The 11,788-nt window shown below is 47.4% G+C and overlaps 1 protein-coding gene across 2 annotated transcripts in view; it reads left to right on the top strand.

Moving 5' to 3' along the window:
* The window catches only part of Urb1 (URB1 ribosome biogenesis homolog), a 63,915-nt gene that overhangs the window by 47,299 nt on the left and 4,828 nt on the right, over positions 1-11,788 (top strand). For both annotated transcript variants that reach the window (XM_070030563.1, XM_070030564.1), the window contains 7 exons: positions 360-465; positions 5,291-5,451; positions 6,379-6,490; positions 7,038-7,144; positions 7,579-7,722; positions 8,899-9,008; positions 10,326-10,520. In XM_070030563.1, the coding sequence (XP_069886664.1) occupies positions 360-465; positions 5,291-5,451; positions 6,379-6,490; positions 7,038-7,144; positions 7,579-7,722; positions 8,899-9,008; positions 10,326-10,520 (935 nt within the window). The remainder of the gene's footprint in view (positions 1-359; positions 466-5,290; positions 5,452-6,378; positions 6,491-7,037; positions 7,145-7,578; positions 7,723-8,898; positions 9,009-10,325; positions 10,521-11,788) is intronic.

Genomic DNA, 11,788 nt, shown 5'->3' with positions numbered 1-11,788 from the left:
CCCCAGCAAAAAAAAAAAAGCTCATCACATTCCAAAGACCAGGTAAAACCATGTATAAGTATTAATTTTTTTTGCCAAACCATTACCACTCCTCCCCTCCCTTTTTTCTTTTCTGGTTGTTTTGGAGATGGAGTCTTACTAACTTTTCTTCCCAGTCTGGTTTCAAACCATGATCCTGTGAATCTCAGCCTTCTGAGTAGGTTCACAGGTGTGAGCCACCAGTGCCTAGCTAGAACTACATTTTGCTTTAACCTCTTAATGAGTTAAAATAGTTTGCTCTCTGGCAACAGTGAGTTACCGTGCACATGGTTCAATCACTTGTGCAGTTTAGTCATGCATTTTTGTTTTGGCTATTTCAGAATGCACAGGAGTCATTATATAAAGACAGAAGTGTGAAGGTGGATCTTGATGGCCTTTATGACCCCTGCTTTCTCCTCCAGCTCTTCGGGGAACTGACCAGGCCAGGTAAGCACAGCCACCCTTGTGGGGTCTGGCTGGCTGTGTGGGTCCTAGGAATCAGCATTATGGTGATTACTGAATCTTCAAAATGTTGAGTTTTTTTGTGAGGCAGGCATGAAGGATTGAACTCAGGGCCTCAAGTTGCAGGCAAGTGCTCTACCACTTCAGCCATATCCTTCTCCCATCCCCACCCCTTGCCACATTAGCAGGTCCTGTGTGTTCTTTCTAGGGTATAGCTTGACTTAAAGGTCCGTGAGAGTCCAGAGAACTCTTCAAGTAAGTAAAGAATGTGTTGTAGGAAGTGGCGCTGTGGCTCTGAGTGGTAGAGTATTCGCCTTGAGCAAAAGAGCTCAGGAACAGCATCCAGGCCCTCCCTGAGTTCATGCCCCATAACTGGCTTCTGTGTACTGGGTACATAAAAGTCCCCTTTGTGAGGGATGTGATGCTGGATTAAGCTTATTAGGTGGACTGGGAAAACCTTGTCCCACCATTTACCTTGTGAAAACACTTTTTTTTTTTGCCAGTCCTGGGGCTTGAACTTAGGGCCTGGGCACTGTCCCTGAGCTCCTTTTGCCTAAGGCTAGCACTCTGCCACTTGAGCCACAGTGCCACTTCCAGCCTTTTCTGTTTATGTAGTACTAATGAATCGAACTCAGGGCTTTATGAATGCTAAAGCACTCTACTAAGCCATATTCCCAGCCCTGCCTGTGAACATTTTAAACTTGAAATGTTCTGTGGTATACCACACTCCTTCCAGCAAACAGACTTGCTGACAGACTTGGGCCGCCCTCTGTACTACTTTCTGAAAGGACCCAGGGGGCCTGCCTTTTCATCCACATTTCCCCAGCAGCCACCCTGCCTGCTATTGCCAGCCATCCTGGGTGGACACTGTGTGGCGCCATGGATGACACTGGACCTGATTGGCAGCAGAGCAAGGGTGTTTCATACCATGATAGCAGCCAGCTAAGTTGTGCTAGTGACTGTTAGGCAGCAGGCTAATGAGGCAAGTCCTCCTCTGTGCCCAGGAAGCTCTTCTGACAGCCTTGTCAGTGCTGCCAAATCTTTTTCTCATCAAACACGACAAGAACTATCCAGCCAGCCAAACTCCAGGGATTCACACCAGTAATCTTAGCTACTCGGGAGGCTGAGATCTGAGGATCATGGTTTGAAGCCAGCCTGGGCAGAAAAGGCCATGAGATTCTTTTCTCCAGTTGACTGGCAAAAAGCCAGAAGTGGAGTGTAGTTCAAGTGGTAGACGTGCTAGCCTTGAGCAAAAAAGCCAAGCAAGAGTACAAGGCCCTGAGTTCAAGCCCCAGTCATGGCACACCCCCCAAAAAAAATCCACAGTGTAAAACTATAATGTTACTACTTGAGTGAGTTATAGCAGCTCATTTAGTCCATTCATCTCTCACAATAAAACTTTTAGGAGACAGAGACAATAATGGCTTAGAAAATACTCAATAGTAAACAGAAGTTTTGTTTTTTTTCTCAAAATCTCAAATACTGCCCTTATTTTTTCCTTGGTAGGGTATAGATGGTAGGAGGCCTTTTGTGAGGAACAGTAACTAGTAAATGGTCTTACATTAGGAAAAGGAAGTGGTCCCTGTTTTCCTTGCCTTTCAGTTTGCTAGTACAGCCTTTTTCAAAGTCTTACTGGTATAAACAGGTAAAACTATTTTCAGGGTATCTCTGCCTTCGATTTGGAAAGGATTCTCAGTAGTTCAAACACTATTGATACCGAAAACTCAAATTGAGGCCAAGCATTCTGGAAAGTGTAGAGGGGGAGAGGGAGGAGCTATGCCCAAACCCAACATTATCCCACAGATAGCTTTACTAGAGGATGCTCCAGGCTTCCAGTCATCTCAGGCAGAAAAAGGGAGCCTGGTACTTACAGCAGCAGATTTCACTGCTGCTAGAAGAAGCACACCAGTTCATCAGTTAGAGTGTGATATACAGAAAAATACATGGAGCATATTTACATGGGCTCAGTTTTGGGGGAAAACCCAGCCAAATCAGGGAGCAGAACTTACTTAGTAGCTTCTTAGTGGGGACCATCTGCCTAGGAAGGGCCTGAGTCCTGTATTTGAACTTTCTGTAAGTGGCATTGTACAAGACTCATTTTCTGGTGTCAGACTTCCTTCAGTTCACATTCTCTCTGGGAGATTTGTCTATAGCAGTGTGCTTGTTCTTCCTACCTAGCCCAAGTATCCTGTGATCCTGCGTCAGGCCTGTGGTTAGTCTTTATGTGTGTAGTGTGTCTTCAGAAATACCAGCCCCTTGCCAAAAGGGGAACCTGTTTTCATAGCCTTATCGCCTCCCTTCTGAGTCCTTGGCCAAGATACAGTACTTGCCAAGGCTGCTAGCAGTGACAGTGACAGATGCTTTTTCCACAGCAAGTACTTGTCCTTAGAAGAATGGGGCTGAAATCTCTAGCTCATAATTTACACATGCCACCAAGCAACCAGCACCAGAAGATCCATGTACAGTTCTATGAGCGTGTGGCCTCATGACCAGGGCATTAGTGAGTACTGTCCCAGCTACTTGTCACTGCAGTTCACAGCTGGGGATGCTGTGTCAGAAGCAGCTCTAGACCAATTCTTGATACTTTAAGAACATAGTTGCCCTGCCACCGAAGCCCACCGGCCCTGGGGGCTTCTAATTTTCATCTTTTGTAATTTTCCTGGCAGGGCCATTTTGATCGGAAGCCGGTTTTAGAAGGTCATATTGCTATTCATGAAGTTCTGAAAACAGACAATGGCATTTATAACTATTTTTAAATAGACTATTGTATTTTCAACAAGCCAAGGGCAGCTCTTTTCCATTAAGTACTACAAAGCCAAAACTTCCATAGAGTAGCACAGTCACAAAATAGGAAGTTGAATTTTCCTCATGGACACATGGAAAAACGCATTTGTCTTAGAATGTCAGCAGTTCCTAAAAGTGCCCAGCCAGCTAAGTGCTAGCTCTTCTCAGTGAGTGGAGTATTAAATGTTTAGACTATCCTCTCCCTTTATGTGTGTGTATTTCTTATATAGGTGTATAGGTATCCTTTAAATTCTATTTTCCAGAAAATGTAATATTATCCTCGAAAGCTTTCAGATTTTTCCTTCCCACCACAAAGAATTGCTTGTTAGAAGGGAAGTTGAGTCCATAGCTTTTGGAACCAAAGAGTTCTCTCATGTGTGTGTGTTTGTACCAGTCCTGGAGATTGGACTCTGGGCTTGAGCTCTGTTCCTGAGCTTTTGTGCTAACGGCTAGTGTTGTACCACTTGATCCAGCTCTTTGGTGGTTAATTAGAGATAAGTGCCGCACAGCATTTCCTGGACAGGCTGGCTTTGAACCACAATCCTCAAATCTCAGCCTCTTGAGTAGGTAGGGTTATAAACATGAGCTACCAACAGCCAGTTTTAATTTGGGTTTTGATACTAAGAATGAGGTTCTGGGGCTGGGAAGGTGGCTCAGTGGTAGAGTGCTTGCCTGTCATGCATGAGGCCCTGGGTTTTATTCCTCAGCACCACATAAGCAGAAAAAGCTAGAAGTGGTGCTGTGGCTCCAGTGGTAGAGCACTAGCCTTGAGCTGAAGAGCTGAGGGACAGTGCCCAGGCCCAGAGTTCAGGTCCCATGACCACTGGTAGGCAGTGTGTACTTGGGTTCTACTTTTTATCTGATCTGTCCATCTCTGTCTTTTAATTTGAATATATATATATATATATATATATATATATATATATATATGTATATGTATATGTATATATATATGTATGTATGTATGTATGTATAATTTACATTTAATGAGATCATTGATCTGAACTCTATCATCTTTGTTGGCCCTTAACTACAATGTGTATGTGCATGTACACAAAAATAGTTGCTTTAGGATTTATAGTATTCACCTTCAGTTTAACAGCTGGCCTTGGCCATTTCTTGTTCTCATTCCTTTGTGTACACCTTGGTTTCCGTTTGGTAACATTTTCCTGATTTCATTAAGAAGTCTTGTCCTTCAGGCTGCTGGTAACCAGTTCTCTTAGCATTAGTGATTAAACTCAGGACCTGCACTTGCTGGGCAGCTGCTCTACCATATGATTTTTATTGTGTGTTTAAAGATCAACGAGGGTTGCAGAGAAGATATAGGCAAATCCTGTGTGAACTCAACAGTCTAGGTCTGGACTAGTCAACTAGTCACACTGCTGAGTTCCCAGGCTTCAACCTCCTGTATTTTAGTGTTATTCGTACATGGAGCCCTGACTGGCAGAACAGGGAAGAGTTGCGGCTGATTCTCTGTGCCTCTGCCTCTCTCTGGCTTCTTATGTATTTAAGTGGTAAGGAAGCTGGGTGCTGGTGGTCCGTGCCTGCAATCCCACCTACTCAGGAGGCTGAGATCTGAGGATCATGGTTCAAAGCCATCCTAAGCAAGCAAGTCCATGAGACTCTAATAAACTGCTCAGAAAAAAGCCAGAAGTGGTGATGTGGCTCAAGTGGTAGATCACTAGCCTTGAGCAGAAAGAAACCAAGGATAGCACTTGGACCCTGAGTTCAAGACCCAGACCCGCTGCCCCCCCCCTCAAAAAAAATAGGTAATAAAGTGACGCTGGTTGTGGCTGACCAGCATCTGATCTGACCTGTATGTGATTACTGCTGCTGAGGGCCAGGTAGGGCCAGGTACTCCTGTCCAGCATGAGCAGCAGTTAGGGGCAGCCAGGGAGAGACTGGCTTCCTTGCATCCAGCACAGTTGCTGATGTTGATAACCGCCAGAGGACATCAAGTTCTCCGGGTTGCACAGCCATCGTGAAATCCTGCTGTGTGCCTAATGTTCTGTCTGACTTCCTATAGAATTTGTGGTGGATTGCCGAAAATTTTTGGATTCAAATGCCCTGGGGTTGACTATCGCAGCCCTCAGCAGCTATGACCCCCAGATGCGAGCTGCGGCCTACTCCGTCCTGGCAGCCTACTACTCCCATCTGGAAGGGGCTCGCTTCCGGGAGCAGTCCCAGGTAAGCAGGAAGTAGAGCGTCCTCTGAGGGTGGGGGGACCTAGTGGGCTTCTGGAAGTCAGCTCATTACCTGGTCTGATAGGGTCTGGCACATTGCTCAGAAGCCAGCTGAAGAGCAAGTCCTTATGGGTAGACAAAATAATTCTTTAGTCCAAACTGTGGTAAAGCCACTTATTACTCCTAACACATGGGCCCACGGAGGGGACTGCACTTCTGGGACATGGTGCTGGGCTTCTCAGCCACTGGGCACAGTCCTCTCTCCTAAAAGAAAAGTCAAAAGCCAGGTGCTGGTGGCTCATACCTGTAATCCTAGCTACTCAGGAAGCTGAGATCTGAAGATTGTGGTTCAAAGCCAGTCAGGGCAGGAAAGTCTGTGAGACTCTTATCTCCAATTAACCACCAGAAAAGGGGAAGTGGCACTGTGGCTCAAGTGGTAGAGCACTTGCCTTGAGCCAAAGAGCTGAGGGACAGCCCAGGCCCAGAGTTCAAGCCCCATGACTGACAAACAAGGAAAAAGAAAAGTCAAGTCAAGTGTCCCTAAGGTGACAAGCATGTTCCTCTGCAGTGGCTTTTCTTCCAGTGTCCGTAGGGTGAGGAGGCAGGCATACCAACAGTACAACTGTACATGAGACAGTCAGTTCTAAAAACACACATTGTTGTAATGTGTATGGGGGTAGGGGGTACTAGGGCTTGAACTCATACTGGGCACTGCCCCTAGGCTTTTTTGTTCAAGGCTGGTGCTCTGCCACTTGAGCCACAGCTCCACATCCAGCTTTTTGCAGGTTAATTGGAGCTAAGTGCCTCACAGATTCTCTTGCCCTGCACTGGCTTTGAAACGTAATCTTTGGATCCTGAGTAGCCAGGATTATAGATGTGAGCCACAGGTACCCAGTTCATCTTTATAATACCTGTTCTCTTCGTTTCTCAGCTTCTTTACCTGTTGGATGTGGTCCGGAATGGTATTCGAACTCCAAACCTGAGACTCTCATTTACCTTGACTCTCTTCATTGCCAAGGCAGCACAACAGATTTTGAAACCGGGTAACCCAGAAGCTTCCTGTTTAAGGAGAAATCAAAATCTTGAAGCCAAGCAAATCTATGCCTAGGGTTGTATCCCACAGTTGTAGTCACTCACCCCTCCCTGAGAAATGACAAGGTCACAGTGGGTTTGTAAGCCACAGCTGCAAGGTGGCTTCTCCTAGACCTATCCCTGCCTCAGACCCTTCACCGTTCAGTGGGAACAGCAATGGCATCTGTGCCTCAGGGTTGCTGTGAGGTGACCCAGATCACACATGTTCACACACCCCCACAAGCCCTCTTGGGGTTCTGGCTCAGTGAGCACCCCCGATGTGAGCTGTGATTAATCACCAGCTGAGATGGGTGAAATGAGTCTGTGTGCTTGGGGTCCTCAGCTAGAAAGCAGATGAGTCACTGCAGGCGCCACCAGCGATCCAGACAGGAATGCAGAAGTTCCATGGGGACAGGGGCTGTCCATCTCATGCCCAGAGTACCTCCGCACGTGCCCTGCGCCGGGTCCCGGGGAGTCCTGTGAGGGCGTGGGTCAGTGACTGTCTGCCTGTGTCCTCAGAGGAGCACATGTACTGGAAGCTGAGCAAGTTCCTGCTGTCACACGAGGACCTGAATATGGACAAAGTGCCAGGTTTCTACCAGTTCTTCTACAGCTCTGACTTTGAGGTAATCCCACCAAAGTCCTTCAGGTCTCCTAGGATTCCTGAACTAGGTCCCTCAGCCGCATGGTCTCTGATGTTTTCCCCATGAATACATTTGCCACACAAGCAACAAGAAGGCCAGGGATTGGAACTGTTTACTCAGACTCCTATTACTTCTCAGATCTTTAAAGTTGTGTATCAGTCTGCGTCTCAGGGCATGCTGGGATCTCCTGGTGAATCCTGGGTTAAGTGTACCCCACTTAAGCTTGGTTCAAAGTAGACCTGGTCCTTTATTCCTGACCTGAACAGGTAGGATCAAGGTGAGCTGGAGGGTTTATTAGACCATCAGAGGCCAGGCCTCTGTGTGACAGGCTGTTACCCTAGCAAACAGTGGTGTGTGCAAGGTTAGGACATGACACACTTTAGTTAACGCCTCTTTCTCCTTTGCCTTGGTGACAGCAAAAAACCGAGCAGGAGTGGGTGTTGGGGATTCTGCGGCAGGGAATCCGAGACAAGCAATGCTACGAGCTGTGTGCCAGGCGAGGGGTCTTCCACGTTCTCCTGGCCTTCTTCAGCAGCCCGCTGTGTGACGAGGTGGCCCAGGTAAGTAGGGTCTGTGTGTTTATTTGAGACCCAAAGGTCTATGCTCTTTCTCGTGCTTTTTATTTGGACATCAGGTCCAGGTAGATTTTAAAAGATGACTGCATCAAACCTGGCTTTGAAATAAAAAAAAAAAAAAATAAGGGTTTGCTCAGGACCGTTCTGCTGCCTGCTGATGGCACACACCAGCTGTGTGACATCCACTATCGTTTGTCCCTGGATGGAATGGTTTTCACTGTGACCCTCTTGCTGAGACCTTGGCTGATAAGAAGGCCTCTGCTTTGCCATCACAGGGAAGGAACTAGTCAGTGATTGAAAACCCACAGAGCTGACCAGGAAGCTAAGACTCGTCTCTAGTTAACCACTAAAATTCCAGAAGTGGAGCTGTGGCTTAAGTGATAGCGTGCCAGCCTTGAGCAAAAATGCTGACGGACAGCGCTCAGGCTCTGACTTTGAGCTTCAGTACCAGCACACGCACGCGTGTCCCCCTGCTCCCCCCAACACACACTTGGCAGGAAATAAGAGTTGGATCTGCCAGGCTTCCCAGCTGTGTCCCATCACACTGAGAGCTTATGTGCATTTTCTAAGTGCACAGATTGTTAAAGAGGAACATAGGTAGGGCCTCTGATATTTTGATGAGTTCGTACCCTGGTCAACTTCTCTTTCTGATCTCATGTAAAATGTGAGGGCGCAAGAATGAATTATGATTTAGAAATACATTGGAATAAATGGGATTTGGACATGCTGTGAGAATTCAAACGTATCCAGTGAACAATTTGGGGCAGTCCCATGTTCACGGCCCCCATTCTAGGTAATGAAATGGGACAAAATGGGGTGCAGGCAGCTCACAGCTGGGCTAGAAATGGGCCTTGTTCTCTGCAGTGGGTAGCACACATCTGGCCGTGTGGTGTCTTCTGCATCTTCGCTGTGTGTAGATATCTCATGATGGGTGAGCAGGGGCGGGGACTCCCCAGGCTGCTGCTGGCTGCAAGTCTGGCTGTTCCTGGGAAGAAGGCTTGTCCTCAAGTCACTGCCCTCACACGTGGCCCAGCAGTCTTCATGCGCAGCCACCACTTGTCACCACAGTGTGCCAGGACTTCCTAAACTCATGTCTTTGGCCAAATAAGTTTGGTTGAAGCCCTCCCAGCACTCAGGGCTGTCTTTGTTTTGGGTTTTTAGAATTGGATTCTAGAAATTCTACAGAAAGCTGCTCAGATTGCCAGATCTGCCTATGAAACCATTCGGGACTACAGCCTTTTAACATGGATTTTACACATCCTTGAGAGCAAGTAAGTCACCTCAGAGATGTATCTGGCAAGAAGGTGGTGTGGTGGCAGCGGAATTCCCACAGGCCTTGGTGGCTGTGGAAATGTCCTGTCCTCTGAGACCCAAATGACTGCAGCCTCTCAACAGGAAGCTTCAGCTTCAAGAAGGCTCCTTACAAAGTCCCTGAGGTTGGTTGTGGTGTCTTCATTCTTGATAACAGGCCCAGACTGCACTGTTGAGGGCCTGGTGTGGATTCCAGATTGGAGCATGAGGCCCTTTGGAAGGGCCTGCTATACCAGTAGCAAGTAGCAGGAGGGCTCTGTCACTGGCAAATGACCACTGTAACAAGCCTAGGGCTACCCAAACCCTTAAAGGGGTGTATGTGTCTGTGTGTCTGTATGTCAGGGCTGTCCAAGCCCTTAAGGGGGTATGTGTGTGTTGGCAGTGGGACTTGAACTTAGGCCTGGGCACTGTCGCTTGTGTTTCATTCAGGGCTAGTGCTCTCCCACTTGAGTCACAGCTCCACTTGTGACTTTTCACTGGTTAATTGGAGCTAAGAGTCTCATGGACATTTTTGTCGTCCTCAAATCTCAGTCTCTTGAGTAGCTAAGATTACCCACTGCCCACTGGCACCCAGCTCCTGTAAGATTTTTTTTTTCCTCTCTCTCTCTCTTTTTTTTGTTATTGTTGTTACTGCTGCTGCTGCTGGGCCCGGACCCTTTCCCTGAGCTTTTTTTTTTTGCTCAGGGCTAGCATTCTACCACTTGAGTCACAGCTCCATTTCCAGCTTTTTTGGTGGTTAATTGGAAATAAGAGTCTCATAGACTTTTCCTGCCTGTCTGGCTTTAAACCATGATCCTTAGATCTCAGCCTTCTAAACAGCTAGGATTACAGGTTTGAGTCACCAGTGCCCAGCCTTAAAGTCTTTCTTTTAGGTTCTTCTAAAAAGAAGTAGTGTCCTAACTGTCTTGGGACACCAGACATAAGACTTGGATTTTCAGAAGGCATGACTGGCCAGTTATCAGTCCCTGGCTCACATTGTTTTACTGTTCTAGTTAACTATCACAGCTTTTACTATCCTGGAAGGACTGAGGGCAGGCCTCTGGGCAGAAAGCAGCATGTGCACTGGTCCTGTGTCAGAGCTGCTTTTGGACAATTACTCTTTTTACTCAGAGGATGTAATTTGGGGGCAGACAGAGGGTGAGCAGCCAGGGGGTTGAGGAGGCTGCCAGGCCCCCACGTGTCCCATCTGCTTATGGTATGTCTCGCCACAGCTCTCCACATCTTCACAGACAGGAGAGGATGTGGCAGAGCTTGACGTCTACCATGCTTGGTTGCAGGTTTCTGGAGACTCAGCTTCTCTCGAATGTGATTTCCTTGCTTCACTCACTGTGGGTGACCAACCTGGGAGACAAGGGAGCAGAGGAGGAGAACCCACTGCCCTGCCAGCCTGGCCAGAGGCCCCGCAAGCTGCTTGCCCTGCACCTGGTCAGCGAGTTCCTCTATGTCCTCATTGCGCTCCTGAAGCACCTGAGGTGAGCCTGTCCTCCCCAGGGGCCTTCCGCTGTGCCCCTGAGACTGATGGCCCGCACTGCTTGTGAGTTCCTTTCTGTCACCTGTGGACAACCCCACAGGCAGGCTCAGAGTTGTAGACTGTGTGGACCAGGCCAGGGTGAGGGTGTCAGGTACGAGTGACCTATTTTTTATTTCCACTTTATAACTTGAGGGTGCTGAGAAATGAGCGCTTTTTTTTTTTGTCAGTTGTGGGGCTTAAACTCTGGACCTGGGTGCTGTCCCTGAGCTTTGCTCAAGGCTTGCGCTCTGCCACTTGAGCCGCAACGCCACTTCCAGATTTCTGGTGGTTAATTGGTTAATTAACCACCAGTTTTCTGGTGGTTAATTCACAGACTTTCCTCCTGGGCTGGCTTTGAACCATAGTCCTCAGATCTCAGCCTCCTGAGTAGCTAGGATTACAGGCATGAGCCACTGGTGCCCAGTAGAAATGAGCATATATTTTTATAACACCGTATGTATCATACCAGGTCATTTTTAGCCAACAAGCTACCTACCTGTATGTTTTTATTTAACCCCTGACTGAAATAAAGTGAAGTTTCACAGAGCACATTTTCTATGACCTTAACTAAGACAAGGCATTCTCAAGTTGCCCCTCTGCCTCTGCTAGCCTGTGAATACTCACGTGACTTGAACTTCCTTGTTGATTATAATATTTTCTTTTCTTTTGTTTGTTTGTTCAGTACCGGGGCTTGAACTCAAGGCCTGGGGCTGTCCTTTGCTTTTCATTCGAGGCTGGTGCTCTGTCCCTTGAGCCACAGTTTCACTTTCAGCTATTTGCTGGCTTATTGGACATTAAATCTGAGGGACTTTCCTACTCATGGTTTCATCTGCTCCTTTGGAATCAGGCTTCTGAGTTTTTCCATCATAATCCAGAGAAACGTGTCGTGTGCTCTCCTGTTTCCAATGGGAACTGTTACATGCTCACAAGCCAGAAGATTCCCAGCAAGATCGTGGTGCTCAGAATGAAGTTTCTTTTTCTGAGTGTACTAGGGTTTCCACTGGGGGCTCATGCTTGCTAGTCCAGGGCTCTTCACTTGAGCCACATTGCTTTAGTAGGGTTTTGCCTTTTTCCCCCCTCTGGCCTCCTTGGACCATAATCCTTTTTTCTGTGCCTCCCAGATAGCTGGGGTCACAGCATGTACCAATATGTCCAGAATATTGACTGAGATGGCAGTCTAGCCAGCTTTTTGTCCAAGCTGGCATCAGAACTCAGTCCTCTTGATCTTTG

The sequence above is a fragment of the Dipodomys merriami genome, unplaced genomic scaffold (genome assembly GCF_024711535.1).
Source record: "Dipodomys merriami isolate MVZ:Mamm:240054 unplaced genomic scaffold, mDipMer1.0.p SCAF_2, whole genome shotgun sequence".
NCBI classification, from domain to species: Eukaryota; Metazoa; Chordata; class Mammalia; order Rodentia; family Heteromyidae; genus Dipodomys; species Dipodomys merriami.
This window is presented reverse-complemented; position numbering and strand designations above follow the sequence as displayed.